Source organism: Elephas maximus, chromosome 2 (assembly GCF_024166365.1).
Source record: "Elephas maximus indicus isolate mEleMax1 chromosome 2, mEleMax1 primary haplotype, whole genome shotgun sequence".
Classification (NCBI taxonomy): domain Eukaryota; kingdom Metazoa; phylum Chordata; class Mammalia; order Proboscidea; family Elephantidae; genus Elephas; species Elephas maximus.
In genome coordinates this window covers 95,237,344-95,259,147 of record NC_064820.1, presented here as the reverse complement: position 1 = coordinate 95,259,147, position 21,804 = coordinate 95,237,344, and the positions used below count along the sequence as shown (strand labels likewise).

General features: G+C 36.8%; 1 protein-coding gene across 9 annotated transcripts in view; it reads left to right on the top strand.

The window, feature by feature from the left end:
- The window catches only part of MEF2C (myocyte enhancer factor 2C), a 157,715-nt gene extending 136,525 nt beyond the window's left edge, over nucleotides 1-21,190 (top strand). For 7 of the 9 annotated variants that reach the window (XM_049867352.1, XM_049867377.1, XM_049867322.1 and 4 more), the window contains 4 exons: nucleotides 7,300-7,472; nucleotides 9,850-9,979; nucleotides 10,581-10,716; nucleotides 16,420-21,190. In XM_049867352.1, coding sequence (XP_049723309.1) covers nucleotides 7,300-7,472; nucleotides 9,850-9,979; nucleotides 10,581-10,716; nucleotides 16,420-16,741 — 761 coding nt within the window. In that variant the 3' untranslated portion in view covers nucleotides 16,742-21,190. The remainder of the gene's footprint in view (nucleotides 1-7,299; nucleotides 7,473-9,849; nucleotides 9,980-10,580; nucleotides 10,717-16,419) is intronic. The other 2 variants (XM_049867369.1, XM_049867359.1) reach the window with 1 other exon arrangement.
- Nucleotides 21,191-21,804: the final 614 nt, after the last annotated feature.

Sequence of the window (21,804 nt, the reverse complement as noted above, 5' to 3'; positions counted from 1 at the left end):
TAAAAGCTGGTCTCCTAAATTGATAGTAGATAGTTAAGTATCTTCACCTCCTGAGTCTATTGCAGAAAAGAAGATTGTTGGCTAAAATATTATGAAATCTACCTTTAAGAGCATATTCGATCATCCATTTAAAATAGCACGTTGAAAGTTAAATAGCTGCTCTGGTATTTAATGTAGCTAAACCCAATATTCCCTATTAGTAAATATTTATCCAGAAGGATATCAGAAATATGACTTGGAACATCACCTTCTGTGCCTTTTCATGTACATTCAGCATCTTCTGAACCTGAACTTGTATTTATGATCCTGAGTTGACCATGTAATGTGCCCCTCGAGCTTCTATATTGCCTTTGGTTTAGGAGGACCTTTGAGTCTCCTGTTGCTGTTCTCACATTTGTTTCCCCTCCTCCTTTTTGTTCCTGTAATTTTAGAATGAGATTTGACTCACAAGAATTTTGCAAAATCTCACAGCATGACTGATTCTTGAGGATCAGGGCAGTGTTGACTTCAGGGCATGGACTCTGGACACTGCTTAGTTGCAAATCATGGCTCCTCCAGTTGTTAGCTGTTTGATGTTGGGCAAGTTAGTTGACCTCTCTGTTCTTCACTTTTATCATTATGTAACATATGGATACTATTTGTACCTTATAAGGTTGTACCTCCGAGGATTAAAGATTTTTTAAATCCACATATAATAATGAACACTTATATAGCATTTACCAGGTGCCTGGTGTAGTATAACACATATAGTGTTTGCTGTTATTAATATTTTTATTGCATGGCCATATTGGTAATGACTGCCTTAGACATATCTGGGGGCCTCTGATTCAGATGACTACTTTTATGCTTCTCTCACACTAATGAAATCATTACTTAGCATTGAGAAAACTAGGGCTCGGTAGTGTTGAAGGAACTCTAACAGAAACCTAGATTCAACATCTTTATCCTCCCTTGCCCTCAACTCCTGACTGTTTTGTAAATCTTTTCACCCTGCAGCCTCATCCGGATCCGTTTCTCATGTGCTCTGTGGCAGGAGCATGCTAACTTGCTTTCCGAAGAGCAGTCTAACCCCTTTCATCACCTTTCCATTGCCAACACACAGAGTTAATGATGTCACCCACCACTCAGAAGCTATCTTTGGCTACTCATATTCTATAGTATAAAGTTTGGTAAAAGTTTAGTGTAACATTAACATGGTTTAGGAGGCCCAGATGTTGGCCAAGTCAACTTCTCCAACCTCTGGAAACTGCATACTCTAGAATAGCTGGTATTTCATCTTCATTCGAGAAGAATGATCTCATTGCATCAAGAAGCGACTCCTTCTCAAATACAGTAGGGACTCTGAGGTTTCTCCATCGTGCACTCCCTGTCTCCGGGAAGTCTCTGTCCCTAAACCATGGAATAAAATTCTACTCACCTTTCATGGCCACCTTCCCATCATTCTTTTTTTAGGATACCATGCAGCCCACCTTTTTGTGGAACGTTCTGTATGAATAGAGTATCACTGAGATTTGTCTTAATATAAAGAGAACCCATGACAATAAACAGTTGTCAGTGTGGAAGAAAAGATCTAGTGTCTTATTAAAGTTTTCATTTCCATTAGGGAATATTTCCACTTTGTTTGATTCTACCACTTCCCCTTACGCTAAGGTAATGTGCTGTGAAATGCAACAGGTGAAAAGACTCTTCAAATTACCTCTCTATAAACAAATTTAGTAAGTGGGTCCTTGCATGATTTCTTGGCTTTTACAGTATACGGTTGATAAGCAGCTTGTCTCAATCGTATACCTGGTCATCACTATGCAATCATTATCTGATACAGAAAATTGTCAAAAGCAGCCTATGAAGAAGAGAGAGTCTTGTTTGAAATTAACAAATTACTCATTACGTTTTCAGTTCTTACCCCACATTCCCTCAGTAACTTTTAGTGTCGTTCCAGAATAATTCCAACATATTCTATGTATCTGTTTCGTGAGCACCTGAAACATTTAAACTAGCGCTTTACTTTCTATCACCACCTCCAGTTGTGGCAGGAATTGAGAGGAACGTGAGTTCAGCACGGGCTGAAGTTGTCTGAAAGGCTTCATGAAACAGTTGAGACTTTTAGCTGTTCCTTAAAGGATGAATTCAATTAGACAGGAGAGAGAGCACTCCCTGTTGGGGAACTGCTAGAGAAGAGACTCGGGCATATTAAGAGGACACTGAGCCTGGCTGTGGACTTTGGAAATTAAGTTAGGTTGATAGAGGGGGTCAAACTATAGACAGTCCTGAGAGCCAGGCGCAGGGCACTGACCCAGCAGGGTTAAGCAATATATGAAAAAGGAACATAATGGAAGTGGCGGTTGAGAGAGATTCCCCTGGGTGGATTGGGACTGTACATTAAATTTGGCATCATCACACGTACACACAAAAGTTTGCATGCAGCTTTCAGGAATTCACAGCCTTCCTGAAACCCATCTTCAGGCCTGGTGAAGAAGCCTTCAACTAGATACTAGGGACCCAGATGGGGAGGTATTGAAAGATCCTAGTCAAATGAGGAGGAAAATCTAAAGTAGGATGGTGGTAGTGGAGATGGAAAGAATAGGTGTAGCCAGAAGGCATTTTTGAAGAACATTTAACAAGATTTGTTATCTGAGTGGATACGCAGTTGAAAAGGAGGAGGGAAGGGTGAAGGTTAATTTGGGAAATTGAAAAAAAAAGATAAGTCCAGTGAAGAAATCGGCCTTGGTTTATAGGGACTAGTTTCTGTTTTGTGCTTATTAGTTTTGTATGCTTGTATTTATAATTGAGAGTCCAGAAAAGTGCCAAAAAAAAAAAAAGTAAGAAGTCTCATAATGTCTAAACACCCAAATAAGACAAAGTTCCAGAACTTTGGGCTCAAAGAGAGCTACATGCTCAATTGAGCTCTGTGAGACAAGGCAAAATGTCCTCCTCATAACATCTTAAGCCAGGAATATGTTCTTTGAATTTACAACTTCTTAAAATAGGAGCCAAAAAAAAAAAAAAAAAGACCAGCAGCAAGTGTTTGCAAGTTAACTGGGAAGGCAAAAAAATACATATATTTTTTTCTCCTAACACCGCATTTCAAGTCAGTGTATTTACACTAATTTTAACATGAGTGTTTAGAAATTTGCAACCAGTAGAGGTAGATTCTATTATTCCTTTATACAAATTAAATTAGGAATGCCTAAATTGTTTTATTTTTCTAATGAAACAATATTTTTAATCAACTGCAACTGTAAAACAAACTGACTCTAAAGTTGGTCTGTTCTTCATTTTCTTATAATCTATAATCAGGAAATCCATTCACTCGTGCTATATAATTTTTGTGCTTTTAAGTGGTCGGGGAATGTGACATCTGCATGCCGTCACATCTAAATTGGTAATTGTCCAGGCGGACCGTAATTTTAAAACATAGCATGAAGAAAGGCTTAATCTGTATATTAGAAGGTTGTTGAGGGGTGGTGTTGCCCAGCCCCCTCGCAACCCCTGAATTTAAATGAGACCATTCTCTTTGGTGAATTTATCTTAAGGTGGGACAGCAGGCTCAGCCCAGGCCACAGCGTTCTGAGTGAGGAGGAGACTGCGGTTTCTGAGCTGGTTTAAATGCAGGCTCTTCTTAGCAGTAAACCACACGCATGTATTCATCATTGATTTTCAAATGATAGGTTTCTATATCGCTGGCTTAGAATCCACAGTCTTGCATTCCTGAATCTGTATTATGCCAAAAGAATAACAATTTGGTGGCTGGAAACAGAAATGGTTATTATACGGCTCCAAAATGCTAGCTGGCACAATATGCTAAAAACAGCAGAAATTCACCAGTAAAAAAGCAAAATTTATTTGTTCTTAAAAATAACTTGAGGCTCTAAAAATATGAATTTAAGAAGTGTCATCATGGTTCAAAATATTTTACATTCAATATGTAAACACCTTAAAATATGTGACTAATCTTCTAAAACGGCTTCGTTTCTAAATAACAAGACATATTCCAAGAGAAAAGCAGAAGGCTCTTGAAATCATTTTTTTTTTTTTTTTTTACCTTTTGATGGATTTATTGGGTGGAAAACTACAATGTCTGTTTACTTTTTTCTTTTTTTTTTTTTAATGCGTCTTCCCCAGATCGTTGTTTAAAATGTGGGCAAAACGACGTAGGCTTTGTTGGAATTTCTCAGAAAGTTTACTGTAGATTTTTTTTTTTTAAAAAACCCTTTTCGCAGAGCCTCTGTGAAGCATTTCCATTTTCGCACACTGGCCCAGGGCTTGTCATATCATAGGACAACACATTTCACGAAGCGGTTTTACTTCCTTTTAGCAAAATTACTCCTCCATGCAAACCAGTATCGGCATCTACCGAGCCGGGGTTTTAGTTTCTTCTGATCTATTCAAGCTTCATTGCACCGCTTAACTGACTTCTTTTTCCCCCTTCTTTTGAAATTACCCAGCTAATTTTCCATTTGATTGTTTATTTAAACCAGATCACATACAGGCTTAATGGATAAGTGACGTATGTATTCAGCATGTCAGTCTGAACTTCAGCTGACGGGAAAGTCTAGTGCGATTTTGCCTTCGTTTCCTCAATTCCCTTTTTATCTAACAAAATCTATTAATTAAAACTAAGGCTCTGACATATTTACAATAATGATTCAGTAAGACACAGTAAATACAGGACTTCTCTGAGCACTCCATTTTATCAAGCATTTTTCAAAATGAGTGTATTCTTTGTTTTATATTTCTCCTGCTGAGAGAAGGTAAATATGTTTCATGTAATAACTTTTGCCACAGAAAACTGTCCAAATTAACTGTAAAAAGAAAAATTTGGCTTCTGACATATTTAGCTGGCTTCAGAGAATGTAACTAATTTTCTCCAAGTTTTATTGTAGAAGAGTAATTTCTATTCAGATTCAACCAGCATACCTTTAACAACTACTATGTACGAGATACATGCTTTAGAGGCGTTTCGTTTGTTTTATTTTTTGAGTGCCCCCGCCCCCAATAACTTGGAGAATTTTACGCCTAATCCAACTGACAGATTTAATTTTGTAGTTATTTGTTACATATTCAGCCTGTTTATTCATGCATAAAATGAGACAGGTAAATGAATGGGATATGAAGAACAAATATGCTCTACACAGTGTACCTCAAATATATCCTAATTCAAAAGATGTTCCCAAAAATATCTGCTAAAATATACTTGTGCTTTGCCTTCCCAGTTCCTCATTGCCTCTATCTCAGACCAGCACCGTGGTCTCCAGATAGTTCTCTGTCTACACTATCAAAAGCAAAAAAACCAAACCCGTTGCTGTCAAGTTGATTCCAATTCAGATACCCTTTAGGACAGAATAAAACTGCCCCATGGGGTTTCCAAGGAGCAGCTGGTGAGTTTGAACTGCTGAACTTTTGGTTAGCAGCTGAGCTCTTAACCACTGGGCCTTCAGGGCTCCGTCCACACTGCCAGGACTCTGTAATTCCTCAGTATCCCAAAGACCATCTGTAGACCTGTGTTATACCTCTGCTCTGAAACCTTCATGGTTCTATATTTCCATCATGTAAGCACAAGACATTTTAGCCTAGAATTCAGTATCTCTTCTACAACCTGGCCTCCATGTCCTCCAGGGCCTCCACCACCCCTCTCTTTTCTCTAGCTCCCTTCCAAGCAAAACCAAACCAAACCCATTGCCATCAGTCAATTCCAACTCATAGTGACCCTCTAGTGACCCTATAGGACAGGCTAGAACTGCCCCATAGGGTTTCCAAAGCTGTAAATCTTTGTGGAAGCAGACTGCCACCTCTTTCTCCCATGGAGCAGCTAGTGGGTTAGAATTGCCAACCTTTCAATTATGAGCGCAGTGCTTAACCACTGCACCATCAGGGCTCCTTCCCAGACTGTGACCGCGGTCCTTTCCCAGTACTTAGTCACAAACCTAGCATATATCTCTGTCTCTTGTCCTTTTTCAAAGCACCCCCCCTGCCCCCGCCCAAGGCCTGCCTCCTCCCTGGATATTTATCAGATAATCTCTTCCTTCCTATGAACTCAGCAACACTCATCTGGAGCGTTCTGTAGGCACCTCACCCTGGGCTGTCTGGTATTATCTGTACCTTTTACATGTCTATGCACTACCAGAAGGGACTGCAGGGCGTTCGAGGCCAGGGCCTTGGCTTTGCATCCCCACAGTATCATAGATCCAAGGGTAATAGATACTTGTGTTTTGTGATAATGATAATGATGATAATAACAATGAGGTTTAACTGCCTCCTTCAGAGAGCCTCTGCAAACAACTGTCTGGTTTTCTAGCAAGGATTGTTGAACCTGGTGGTTGGTTTCCGTCACTCTCCAAATCAAAGGCAGGGGAGGAAGGCAGCCCAGGACTTTCTGAGTCGGCTCTCCTTCCAGCTCAGGTCACGTTTCCCATGGACTCCCCCTATAACTCCCTGTCAGGCAGCAGCATATTTTGGAGCATGAGAAATGGAGACCTTCAGATATCCATGTTTCTGTTAGTAGGGTGCTAAACATCAGAGGCCTAAGAAAACCTTTGCAGTATTCTCAATCAATGGCTATTCCTGTACCTTGGTGAGTCAGCAGTTTCCTGGGGGCGGCATCACTTCATTTGAGCTCCTGAGAAGGAGTCCTGCTTCTTGAAGTTCTGTGTGAGCAGGAAAGCAAAGCTTCATTTGGGGCTACATGCTGAACTTAGTGAGGAGGGTTAACCTGACTAAAGGAAAACTAGAGAGAGAGTTCGCGCAGAGAAAAGGAACACTGAACAGCGAATGTGTCTGAAGCTTCCCCTCCTCCTGCATGTCCTAGAAATTACAGTCTTGCTGGTATGCCCCTTTTCATTTAAGGACACACAGACAGAGAAAATAAAACCCAAACCAATTGACTGAAAGAGTGAGTCACACCAGCCAGGCCTCCGCCGAGCAAGTCGATGAAAGCGCAGGACCAATTCTGTGCTTTTCTTAGACCCTGAGCAACTGTCTGACTTTCTTCCTGTTGTTTTTTGTTTTGTTTTGTTTTTAAACAGAAAAGAAGTATATACTGACTTCTGAGCATGTTGATGAATATTATTAGGTCTCTCCTCATTAAAAGTTTTTAATCTTTCTTCAGAGGGATACTAAATAATTAACTGTTTTGGTTACTCTTCCATGGAAGTTGCCAGTCATCTTATGATCTTCCCATATGTGTTTATTGTACAGCTTACCCTGTGAAGCTTTTATTTTTAATCCCATGTAGTGTATTCTCTAGGGCCATATTTGAGTCTAAATTTCTCCCTGAATGCTTTCTTTGTTTTGTTCGAACAGGGAATGGGTATGGCAATCCCCGAAACTCGCCAGGTCTGCTGGTCTCACCTGGCAACTTGAACAAGAATATGCAAGCAAAATCTCCCCCACCCATGAATTTAGGGATGAACAACCGTAAACCAGATCTCCGAGTTCTTATTCCACCAGGCAGCAAGAATACGATGCCATCAGTGGTAAATGCAAAACTACATTTTAAATAAATGTTGACAATATTTTGTTATATGTTTTGTCATTCCTGTATTTGTCTAACTTTATGAACTACCTAAGTTCTCCCAGAAAAGTAACACCTCAATGGTATTGCTGGAGCCCTGTTTGTATGTAGCTATGATTTCTGATAATTGGTTAGCTTTTGCTTTTTCCATGTTAAAAATAACCAAGATCCAGTGAACTCCTGTAGATGATCTGGTGTTCTGGGACAAAGAAAACATTTCTTTTTAAAGCCTCCAATTTACCGTTAGGAAAAAAAAAAGTATCTCTTACCCTGCTTGTGGGACATATGGTTTGACCAGTGGTAGAATCGGACTCATGAATGAGATACTACATACTAGATTTTTACAATTTTTTATGTCCTAAAGGTGCAAAAATAAAAAATGTTTTCTATAATTTCCTGATGTACTTTCCCCTATTAATTTGAAAATCCTTTTTTAGGTATATTGTGATAATTTTATATATCACATTCCTATGCATGACTTCAACTCATCTTTGCGCATACGTACTTATTGCATATACCTAGCTCTCAAAAGCAAATTGTTTTAAAATCCTAGGCATTCTGAGAACAAGGGTTATATTTTACATCAAAAAAAAAAAAAAAGAGTTGTGGGCCCTTCTAAGAAAAAATATAAAAGATAAATATATACATAATATTCATCGACCTGTCCTTCTCCTGGGCCTGCATGCCTAAGATTAAAATAATATTGAGGCCAAATTCAACAACAAAGAGACTTACATCAGTGTTCTCCAGATTAGCTTTGCTTAGGAGAGAGTACATTTAAAACCAAGATTCAGCAGACAAATTTAGATCATTCTGCAAATACATTTTTTTTTTTCTTTTTGTGCTCTGTGGCAAGCTTCAGGGTAAAACAGTCCTGCAAGCTGATTAGTTTATTATGGCACAGTGCAGATTAATTTTGAATATCGACCAAAAAAAATCACATAATATGCAACATTCCCTTCGGAAAAGACTAGGTCTAATAAATAAAACCTCCCACAGGGCCACAGCCAACCAGTGTGGGCCGTGGCATGCTGTTGCAATCGGGAGATTTATTCCAGGTCCCTTAAAACTGATGCTTTCCCAGGGATTCTGTGAGTGGTCAGGTCCCCAGCAGCCAGGTGCAGCTCCCCCTCCTCCAGCAAGTGGGGTTTCCAAGTACAATCTTATTTTCAAAATGTGGTGGTGACATAATGAATGTTGAGACACTGACCTGTGCTGAAAACTGGATAGAGTGTCTTCACATTGGAGACAAACAGCTCATTAAAGGAGACAAAGGATGTCTTTGTAGGGAGCTATCTTTACAGCCTGAGTTTTAAAACTGTTTAAACTCGTGCAACTATCAGAAGATGCTTTTCCTTTTGTTGAAAAGATATTGCCCAATTCTAAATATTTACAGACACTAATGAATAAAACTCCTTCCTCATGCTCTCAGTCTGAGGATGTCGACCTGCTTTTGGTAAGTGGCGAGAGTGCTTCTGTTAAAATGACGAGTACAAGGGAAAAATCTAAAGCGACTTTTAGGTGGAGGTGGTAAAAAAAAAAGTGTAAAATTCTGGAAGTTACAAGATTATGCCAATATTGCTAAATGTTTCGGTGCTATTAATTTCTAGTGTAACTCACAAGTGAAAAGAACGTCAGGTTATTTATTTTTCTGGCTCAGCCTCTGTAAGGGATAGCCTTGTTTTCAGTATTTTAGCACTTAGAGTAAAATTTGAATACAAAAATAACACTTTTTTTAAAAAACTTTTGAAGATACTTTTTTTTCTAGTAATTAGATTTTTATGATCTTTATGTATTTGTGGATCTCTAATCTCCTTGCTGTAAGGAGTTAAATATAAGCCTTAGCTGCTTTGCCATCTAGTTTGAGAGTTTAAAAGAATCTGAAAAAAGTGGTCAGAGCACCACCTGCTGGTCAGAGTACAGCATGAACTTCTACCCATCTGCTCTCTGCTGTACGTACAACTGAACATAAAAACCACCATGGTTGATTTTAATTTTTTAATTTGCATTTGAATAAAAGCTGAAACAATGGAAGTACAGTATACATATTTCATCAGTTTTCAACATAGTCTGTTTTTACCCATAATAAAGCTATGGTACTTTTACTAGTTCAGTTGCCTAGGAGATACTGATGTAATGGGTTACTATGGCAACAACTGGTCTCTTGAAGGATTGTAAATGATAGGGTTGGCAGAGTTCATAGAGACACATGTTAAATGATTAATTTCATGAGATTTATACCAAGTTATCTCTTTATGTGCAAAACTAATACAGAAATACAGTATTTTTAACTTTTTTAAAAAATCAATCAATAATGTCTTTTTTATTTGCTTTAAAAGAATCAAAGGATAAATAACTCCCAGTCTGCTCAGTCATTGGCTACCCCAGTGGTTTCCGTAGCAACTCCTACTTTACCAGGACAAGGAATGGGAGGATATCCATCAGCCATTTCAACAACATATGGTACCGGTGAGTAGCTTCACCATGTGTAAATAGTACATTAAATATTTTTTTTATTAAAAAGCAAGATAAAGCAATATTATCTCTTTAGTCTGTTTGGAAGCTTTATTTAGTGGCTGTGGTATCCAGAGCAGTCAGTGTACCATTACCGGTTCCTTAGGAAGACAAAGTGTGGTATCCATATCTTGTCTTTCTTAAGTGACTGGAAGTTTAATTAACCCAACGTAAGTTCAAAATAGAAGCACCAGGTCAAGGAAATTGAGCTGTTATTTCTTTGGTGTAATAGAAAGATTACTTTCTGGAGATAGTTAAATATTTCTCCATCATCAAATGCCTATGTACTATAATACCAGAGTGTAGTTCTAATAAACTAGAAATTGCAGGCTGTTCTACTTAGAAGCCATCATGGAACACTTACTTTTGCTGTAATCTGTTCTTTCTACATTAAAATTGTCCCTGCTGTTTTATCCTCTTCCCCTAAAAGAGTCAAAAAATATACAATAGCAATCATAAATAATATGAATAGAATATGTTAGAAATTGAATGGTTCAACATTTGAGAATTTTCCAAATGAAATAATTTTCCTTTGTTGTTTTGTTCTTTAATCTAGAGTATTCTCTGAGTAGCGCAGACCTGTCATCTCTCTCTGGGTTTAACACTGCCAGCGCACTTCACCTTGGCTCAGTAACTGGCTGGCAACAGCAACACCTACATAACATGCCACCATCCGCCCTCAGTCAACTGGGGTAAGCAATATTATTCTTCTTATAATATAAAGTTCCAGTGTATTTTTAAAGAATAAATGACAATCTCCAAATATGTGCTTGAATGTCCCACAGAGGGTGTAAAATTCTACTTATGTTATCAAAATCTGAAAGTAATTATCAGATCAATACCTTTCAAGGAGCTTAAACATATTCTCCTTATTCTTTAAGAGGACAGGGAGCTTTGTGGTAATAAGGCATATTCTTTTCCTTATATTTTAGGCTATATTTGTTTCCACTTCTATCCATAAAGGGTAGAATTTTCATTTGGTTTAGTTTTCATGTAGTTCATTTGGGGAACAAGAAGGCATTTATAGTTACAAGTCTTTTAAATGTTTGAGAATCCTTCTCAGTTAACATAAACCGTAGAGTTTATGCTAATATTAACCAAATACTCATAGGAAAAGCTATTTAATCAACATAAAGGCTTCATATAGTTATAATGGATTCTTAGTATATTTGTGTATTTGCAGATATTGTATTGATTTTTTTTTTACATACATATATATATATATCAGTTACCAAATTTGGATATAAAAATAATTTTTTTTGTTTTCTGAAGTCAGTGGATATGAATTTCTGCCCTCTTGTGGTAGCTTTGAGATACGTTTTTATCATAGACATGGCTGCTGTCATTTGTCTACGGAAACATTCAAACTTTAGGAAGCCCTGAATTCACAACTCACACTCCTTCTTGTAAATCAGAGGAATCTTGAAAAGAAAAAAAAAAAAGAGAGAAATTTAACATGGACCTAGGACTTGACTTTAACTAATGACTCCAAAACTTCAATTCATCATCAAAAGAAAATACTAGGAAGATATAAAATATTTGACAGTAACAAGGTTTTAGATTTTAGAAACATTCTATAAACCTAGTCCATTTGTTTAGAATAGGCAGCTAGGTCTGTATTCATATGTCTAAGGAGAAAAAAAACATTTCTTAGAATAAAAACCACTGATTGATAGCACAAGCTCATGTCCCTTAGTGCTCCCCACTCCCAGCCCCCTGCTAGCTTTCATTGATTTAGCAGAGATTAGTGGTCTGATTATGGGATCTTCACCCCTTCACAGTTTGGTTATGTACATCTTACTCACTAATCACTGTCATTGGAAACCTAACCTTTCGTGTAAATAATAAATTCTACATGACATTGTTGACCTACTTTCTTGAGAAAACCGTTAACTTTGAAAATACAGTAAAAATTCATCAGCGATAGTTTCACCTTTTAGGACGTTCAAAATTTCTCCGGAATTTTGACCATCCAAGTAGATATGAACCACAGTAATAACCTTTCCAAGGAATTATCACTAAGCACATAATACCATCCAGGTGATTTTATTGACATGTGGCGTTATACTGTTGTGGTTCAGTGGCAAATCCAGTGTCCATGCTGCTTGTCAAAAAAAAGGTTAACTTTTTCATTCTTACTTTTTCTTATTTTTCACAAAACCTGTCCTTTATAGGACTAGATTTTCTTAAAAACTATCAATGATATGTAAAAAGCCATATTCTCTTTGAACGTGGCTTTCTTTTGTTTTCAGTAATACCTGATAATATGCATTTGTACATAAAAATCCATATTTATTTACATATTTTAACTATGCCATACTTTTAAAACTGTCTTCTGTTACATGAGAAGAATCCAGTTCTCTGTTGCCCCTAACAGGTTTCAGAAAATGAGACAGCCCTGCACTAGAGAGGAACTGAATTACAACAGCAAAGGATAAAACGTTTTGTTTGGCACTGGGTTTATTTCAACACTGATTCTCATGGTGTATAATTTAACTCTGAAGTTGGCCTATGAGTTTTGATTGTACTTAATCTCTTCCCTTAATGCTAGAATGGATAGCCCTCCTAGTCCTTCCAATTTTGGCCCTCCTTCATCTGGTGTAGTAGTTAAGTGCTATGGCTGCTAATTGAAGGTCAGCAGTTCAGATCTACCGGTTACTCCTTGGAAACACTCTGGGGCAGTTCTACTCTGTCCTATAGGGCCAACTAGGAGTTGGAATTGACTCAACAACAATGGGTTTGGGTTTTTTTTTTTTAATCTCACACATGCACAGTAGCTTTTAAAAAGAAAATTCCTCAAATGAACTACTCATGCTCACACAATTAAATGCTAACCTGTAAAAAAAAAAAAAAACTCTAAGGTATAACATTTATGTTAAATAAGTTATATGGATAATTTCTTTCCATGTAAATCAATTAAAAGAACTAAACAGTTTTCAAAGCCAAAGTGTTCTTATATACTTCTGTGGTGGTTTCAAATTATTTCAGATAGATACAATATTCAAAAGTAAAGAGTAGAATATATTTCCCCTCTAAAAGAGTAGAATATATTTCCCTTTTACTAAGTATATATTCCCGGTTTCCCAAGAGGTTTACCATACTTCTTTCTCAAATAAAATAGTATAATAGAGCTCTTGGTACTTTGGAAATTCCTTTAAGTCTTCAAAGCTATACTTTTAAAATGCTCTAGTATCTGATTTTATCTAACCAAGTTTGGGGATGATTCACTTGCCTAATAATATGCTAAGCCCAGTAACATAAACTGGTTTGAGGTGGGGAGCAGAGAGAACTGACAGCAGGAACTTGTCAATAAGGGCTAGTGACATTCATTTGAATACTAATATTTGAGGAAATGACCCTCAAGTTTTAAGTATTTTGTTTTTTTTTTATTACCTAAACAAAAAGGCAATCTGTTTTCTGAAAGCGTTTCTGTGCGTCGCCTTCGTTGATGTGGACGTTCAGTACATACTGAGAGAGATAACCTGGACTAGAGATGTTTCTTAAAAGGCTGGATTAAGTATAGTCTGACAGTCTTAATTTCCAGGCAGGGGCAGTAAGGAATTTGAATAAACTATCTAGTCATGTTTAATTTCTGGACCATTATGGGGAAGGACAAGTGTTTGCCCAGTTCTAAAGCACATATCTGTAGTAGATGAAAACTTGCACAGAGGACTTGATACAGACAACTTGCATGCCTGGCTCTTAATCTTGCCCATTTGCCTCTTTATCACATACACATATGAAGTATTTGACGATTACTTAGGACTATAAAATGTTGTTCTCGAGAACAAGTAGACCGACATGCTTATATCTGATTCTAGCATGTATAAAAAATAAAAAAAAAAAGAAATTCTTTTAATACTACTTTTTCTTTTCAAGACAATGTTTCTTTGATAACCGAGTGGACAACTAAATTTCCATTCTATTTTGTGTCCCATATCCCATTATATCCTGGTATAGTGAAGCTAATCTATGATATTATTGACATTTCATTACTGTGGATTTAGCCCCCTGAACTACTCAAAAAGTTTAATATGTGCTTTCAGTGTCAAATGAAGTGCCACTGAAAGATAAACTTAGGGACTGACTTATTTATTTATAGAAAGGGATAACCAATAATTGTTGTATCTTCTATAAGGAGAAGATGCAGCTAAACCTATATAGCCAGTTGACATTGGAATTTTAAAACCAAGATATAATTCAGCTTCTAAAACCTTTGTTAAAGAAGCAGCCATGTTGAATATATTGTTTTTTGCTCAGTTTATCTAGATTAACTGCCTTTACTGGTCTGGCTGACCAAATATTTTTTTCTCATTTTCCATGTCACCCTGCCTGTGAAGACACAATCTAAATGTCAAAGGGCAGACAAAAGCGTTTATTTGCTACTTTATTTTCAGTCTCCTAATTGACACTCATTATGAAACAGTTATGTGCTTCATGATAGAAGCATTTAATTAAATCTTAGTGAAATAGTCTCTCTTATCCAGGGCCAGGAAAATTCTTTCTTCCAGAAATCAAAAGATGATTTCCTCTGACATCAAAATGAATCATTAAGTAACTTTGAACCAAGAGAAAATAGCCTACCCTTATAGGTTCTTTTGAAATACAGGTGACCCCCCCATTTTAATGTCTTCTTGATTTAAAGATAATTTAATTAAAACTCTTAGAAATTAGTATACTAATGTAGACTAGAAAAGAATGAACTACAAATAATTAGCTCCAAATATAAATAAATATAAATAGGTGATTGAAAATTATATATGCTCAACGTAGTATCTTGATTTAAATGTCAAGACTGGTTTGAGTCTATAAGATTATAAAAGCCAGAAAAAGCAAGGCTTTTAGGGAAACAAATAATTTTCCTTTATATCGTTCTCTATATTAGCTTGTCGATTAATAAGAGGAAAGTAATTCTTTGCCAGTAGGTGGTGCTTTTGTATAAAACATCACTCAAAGATAAACTCATTTCTGACTAATTTTATATCTGTATACATCTTTAGCCTTTATTGCATCTGCCAAAACACCAGCTTCAAGTTACCCCACTTTCTCCTCTGGAATATATAATCGTTCTCTCCCTCCGCATAATCATGTTTTTAATGCCACCTACTCCTCTCCACTGGAAAGTAACATATTTACAAACATTAGTAGATGGGCTTGCTTCCCTTTGTTTAAAATGGGTGCGTCTGTACGGGTAATTCTTTGACTCTTCCTCGCTAAAAGAAGTTTCTGTACTCTCTTGACAATATGGTCAAGTTATCGTGACCCTAGCCATGGATGTTAGTGCAACCAGGATGCGAGGACAGTAACACTGATGTGGCAGTGTTACTCTGGTTTGTCCTGATCAAAGTCATTGAGGTTGGCTTGCTAATCTACACTTAAGGGCTTCACACTTTTTCCCTCCAGAATTTCAGGTATCCAAGTTCTCCCACATTTTGGAAGAAGGGCAAATTAAACTCTCTAGGAATAAAAACCAGAGGGTTAAGGATTATAAACACAGCAAAATCACAGGAGGCTTTCCTTTGCAGCAGCCTTTTCTTAGGCAACCCCAGTTCATCAACTAATGCCAATTAAAAATAAGAGGAATGGTATCTCAAGTAACCAGCAGGGGGTGACCAACAATAGCAAAGTTGAGATGGTAGTGGAAATGGACAGTATTTTTATCCAGTGTAACTAAGGAAGGATGAAGATAGTCACATTTTTATCACTCTTAGTGGAAATGAATGTCTGTTTTTAAACCAAGGTTTGCCCTTTTTACAGATAAATTTCAACCTCCTTCTTCCTCTCCCTTCCTTCCCTTCTCCCAGACTTTTCAACAGACAGTTATTATGTAACATTTTATGGGACTGTTCATTTGACATTTGAACTCTCTTCGTTTTCTCTGAAGAATATGTAACTTAATTTTTACATGCTTATTAGCTTGAGGGAAATATTTATATCCATAATGAGCATTTGGAAATAATTATCAAGCACAGGTATTAATAAATCAAAGAACTCTGATTCAAAAGCTGAATACTATATGTAAAGGATTACAGCATTAATTTTGGAACTAGTGTAGAGAGAAACTCCATGGACACACAAAATGATTTTTCCCTGCGTGTCATGTTAAACCTTTCTGAAATGGTAGCCTATGTGTTTGGGGAGCCTGTCAGAGACGAGAGCTATGATTCATGAGGCCTGGACCTGTTAAATACTGTAATCACTACCAGCCATATCAATAAAGGCATCCTAAATCACTCTAAGAAGGCGATGCCCTGAGTGCTTCCAAGTACACTGTCCTGCCTCTGGGTGTGCTCTGGTGTCTACGCGAGTCTTTAAGCTGATGTTTTATGTAATTGTGAGTTCCTGGGGGCTCCAGGCCTCCTCCATCTGTAACTGGGTTTCCTTTCCTCCTACAGAGCTTGCACTAGCACTCATTTATCTCAGAGTTCAAATCTCTCCCTGCCTTCTACTCAAAGCCTCAACATCAAGTCAGAACCTGTTTCTCCTCCTAGAGACCGTACCACCACCCCTTCGAGATACCCACAACACACGCGCCACGAGGCGGGGAGATCTCCTGTTGACAGCTTGAGCAGCTGTAGCAGTTCGTATGATGGGAGCGACCGAGAGGATCACCGGAACGAATTCCACTCCCCCATTGGACTCACCAGACCTTCGCCGGACGAAAGGGAAAGTCCCTCAGTCAAGCGCATGCGACTCTCTGAAGGATGGGCAACATGATCAGATTATTACTTAATAGTTTTTTTTTTTTTTTTCTTGCAGTGTGTGTGTGTGCTATACCTTAACGGGGAAGGGGGGTCGATATGCATTATATGTGCCGTGTGTGGAAAAAAAAAAAAGTCAGGTACTCTGTTTTGTAAAAGTACTTTTAAATTGCCTCAGTGATACAGTATAAAGATAAACAGAAATGCTGAGATAAGCTTAGCACTTGAGTTGTACAACAGAACACTTGTACAAAATAGATTTTAAGGCTAACTTCTTTTCACTGTTGTGCTCCTTTGCAAAATGTATGTTACAATAGATAGTGTCATGTTGCAGGTTCAACGTTATTTTGTAAATAGACAAAAGGAAACATTTGCCAAAAGCGGCAGATCTTTACTGAAAGAGAGAGCAGCTGTTATGCAACATATAGAAAAATGTATAGATGTTTTGGACAGACCCGGCAATGGGTGGCCATGGGTAAATAAATGTTAGGAACAGGCCAGGTCACCTAACATCCCAAGAATGCTCACAAACCTGCAGGCATATCATTGGCGTATGGCACTCATTAAAAAGAATCAAAGACCATTAAAAGAGGACCATACCTATTTAAAAAAAAAAAAAATGTGGAGTTTGAGGGCTAACGTATTTAATTAAATAAATAAATAAATCGGGGTCTGCATCTCTTATTAAATAAAAATATAAAAATATGTACATTACATTTTGCTTATTTTCATATAAAAGGTAAGACAGAGTTTGCAAAGCATTTGTGGCTTTTTGTAGTTTACTTAAGCCAAAATGTGTTTTTTTTTTCCCCCTTGATAGCTTCGCTAATATTTTAAACAGTCCTGAAAAAAACCAAAAAGGACTTTTTGTATAGAAAGCACTACCCTAAGCCATGAAGAACTCCATGCTTTGCTAACCAAGATAACTGTTTTCTCTTTGTAGAAGTTTTGTTTTTGAAATGTGTATTTCTAATTATATAAAATATTAAGAATCTTTTAAAAAATCTGTGAAATTAACATGCTTGTGTATAGCTTTCTAATATATATAATATTATGGTAATAGCAGAAGTTTTGTTATCTTAATAGCGGGAGGGGGGTATATTTGTGCAGTTGCACATTTAAGTAACTATTTTCTTTCTGTTTTCTTTTACTCTGCATACATTTTATAAGTTCAAGGTCAGCTGTTAAAAGGATAACCTGTGGGGTTAGAACATATCACATTGCAACACCCTAAATTGTTTTTAATACATTAGCAATCTATTGGGTCACCTGACATCCATTGTATATACTGATTGGTTTCTTTCATGCTTTCTTTTTGTTACTTTTTTTTTTTTTTGCATTTTTTTCAAATGCAGGGCCCCTTTCTGATCTCACCATTTCACCATGCATCTTGGAATTCAGTAAGTGCATATCACAACTTGCCCATATCCTAAACCATTAGGTTGGTTTTCAGCCTAGAATTTGATATGCTTTTTAGAGATACGCCCAGAGTAGAGAAGCTCTGTTGTGGCACATGTCCTGCAAATATGGCCCTAGAAACAAGTGATATGGAGTTTACTTGGTGAATAGGTTATAAATTCCCACAGAAGAAAAATGTGCAAGACTGGGTGCTAGACAAGAAGGAAGCAGGTAAAGGGATAGTTGCTTCGTCATCCATTGCCAATTATTTTAACTGACCCTCAACCATCTTGTCAGCAATATAGGACTGTTGAACAATCCTGATGTGTCAGGACCCCCAAATGTCACTTCTGCATAAAGCATGTATGTCATCTATTTTCTTCTTCAATAAAGAGATTTAATAGCTGTTTCAAAAAAAATCCCATTGAAGAACCTCTCTATGTCCCTTTTTTAATTTTTCAAGAAAATATGATGACTCTTGTCTAATATTCATCAATAGGGATTAATTTTCAGACCCTTTAAAAAGTGAGTGCCATAAAAAAAAAAAAAAGTTGATACGTATCGTTAAAAAGATGTTTCAGTCCAGGAATAATTTTCCTTCTCTTGGAATGTGAAGATCTGTCGATTTGTCTCCAGTCATATGCATTGACATACACAGCAAAAAAAGATATAGACAGTAATGTCAGCACTGCTAGATCATGTTTAAGCTATTTCTTATCCATTTTTTTCTTTCACTTGCATAGTTGCTATGTGTTTCTCGTTGTAAAAGGCTGCCGCTGGGTGGCAGAAGCCAATAGATCTTATTAACGGGGCTATATTTTTCTTAACTTGATCTGAAATCCACAATTAGACCACAATGCACCTTTGATTGTATCCATATAGGATGCTAGCCTGCCTTGTACTAACGTTTTATATACTAAAAAGAAAAAAAAAAAAAAGATCAACCATTTCATATATCCCACTACTCAAGGTATCCATGGAACATGAAAGAAGAACATTTATGCGGAGGAAAAACAGAATATCATCCCTAAAAATACACACACACACGCATGTTAACTCATGCACACGGGAAAAAAAGCTAAGAAAATCATCTTCCTTACCATAAACTTGATCTCATCTTTATAACCCATCGTTATAACTTGATGTATATAAAATATGCAAACATGTCACAAACGTTCTTTGTCATTTCAAAACACTTGAGTTTATCAGTATCAGTAGAAACTTACCGGTGGGTGGGATAGGGTCATTATATGAAAATATGAAGAAATAGCCATATTAATTTTCTACCTGCAATTTGCCTCAGCAACAAAGAAAAGGTGAATTTCTAAAGCTGAAGATAAAGTAAGCTAGCTTGCCAGCAGAAGCCTTGGCTATTTATAGCAGTTCTGACAATAGTTTTATAAGAACGTGAAAAGAATAGAATCACTTGAAAATGGATGCCAGTCATCTCTTGTTCCCACTGCTGAGTTCGTATAGAGTGGTGGCAAGATAGTGAAGGGATAATCTGAGATTTTTTTTTTAATGTAATGATTTAATGAGAAGAAGCACAATTTTGATTGTGGTGAGTCACTTTCTGTAAACAGACTTCGTCTATCTTTACCCTTACACCTTCTTTGTAATTTACCATTTATTGTATTTGCAAAGCTAGTTTGGTTTTTGGGTTTTATCACAGTAAATCGTTTGTAGTCAGGAGTTTAGGGCAGAGCCCCAGGGGAGTATTATTACTTTACCAACCCGACCTAGAGTAACATTTTAGGCAACATTCTTCTTTGCAAGTAAAAAACCGTAAGTGGCATTTCCCATAACTACCTGTTATTTTATCTAATCCTGTTTTACAAGATTTTTGGTAACAATATGAAGCTAAAATACTGAAAACAGTGATGCAATATACGCAAGCTGTACAACCCGTATATTGTATGCATTGGTGCGTGGAAGCTGTTCATTTCAACCTTTTTAAAAACTGTGTTTTTTAGTATAAAAATGGCTTATTTTTTTCCCAAAGATGGAATTTAACATTTTGTAATGATGAATATGAAAATTCCTGTCATGCTCAGATCATTTTAAGGTTAACTAAAATGAGAGAATTTAAAAAAAAAAAAATCCAATACAATTTTTCAAAGAATATCTGCCCTCTCACACTTTTATGTATTTGTGTTCCTTAAATATGCATCTTTTAACTTAGCATTTTTTTTTTTGCCCCTTTTATCCTTCTGTTTGTTTTTCCAGAGAGTAAATGCTTTGTATTTCTTTCTTTAAAAAAAAAAAAATTTTTTTTTTAAGAAGAAGAAGCCACTTGAACCCTCAATAAAGGCTGTTGCCTTAGCATGGCATCCTTCATCTGTTCCCGTTTGTGCCATCTGCTGTGATGTCGTCACTTATATGGCGTTAGTTTCCTGCCACTGCAGATCTTTTGAAGATTGATGGAATACTGGTGTCTGTTAGAATGCTTCAGACTACAGATGTAATTAAAGGGTTTTCTTAATATGTTTTAACCAAAGATGTGAAGCAATCCAAACCACATATCTTTTACATTAAATTTGTCCATTTTGGTTATTTTCACAATCGAGTATTGCATTTTGCCTTCCCTGTTCATACCTCAAATTGATTCATACCTCAGTTTAATTCAGAGAGGTCAGCTACGCGATGCATTTTGCTGTGGTGTGAGTGCAGTACCCGTGTTCGCCTGGAGAAACATAGACCTGGGTCACTGTAGGCATAGGACTTGGATTGCTTCAGATGGTTTGCTCTATCATTTTTCTTCTTTTTCTTTTTCTGGGGACTTGTTTCCAATAAATGACAGTAATTAAAATAGCTTGTAAATGAGGGCATACAAGCATTTGCAACAAATACTCAAATAGAGGCTCACAGCGGCATAAGCTGGACTTTGTCGCCACTAGATGACAAGATGTTATAACTAAGTTAAACCACATCTGTGTATCTCAAGGGACTTAATTCAGCTGTCTGTAGTGAATAAAAGTGGGAAATTTTCAAAAGTTTCTCCTGCTGGAAATAAGGTATAATTTGTATTTTGCAGACAATTCAGTAAAGTTACTGGCTTTCTTAGTGATGCAGTGTCCGTGGTGCATTTTTTTAATTAATACCCTGATGTTCAAATTTATTCCACTTCATCGTGTTTTGTAAAGGTGGCTTCTGCTACAAGCACAGATAAACTGTCTCAGTTTCCAACTCAGAATACTATAAAAAGAGGGGATGGGGATATCTGTGTTGGGTGGTGAATTGTTTTACGATTCTTGGGGCAAGATAGTGTGGGTGGTCCGAGGATTTTATTGAGTGGCTTTACTTCATTATCAAAGTGGTTACGTGAAGCATTTTTGATAAGCTGTTTCATACGCAGAATTTTCCAGAAGTCAGCAGGAAAGGCACTACCATGAAACAAGTTCAATTATTTTTTAAACTAAAATATGAAGAAACTGTTCCCTGAGTTTTCTTTTTTCATCAAAATAGTTTAACTTTAAAAAAGGTTGAAAATACAGGCTTATATCTAGCTTTATCTGAGTAAATTAGTGAATTCATACAATTTTAGAAACTAAAAATAGATCCATTATTGAAATCCAATTATAATTTTGAAAGGGGATGTTCTCATAAGGACTAATTTGGAAACTGACAAGGAAAACAAGATGGCCCCAGCTCGCCAACGGAGGAACGTATGCTTTTGCATCA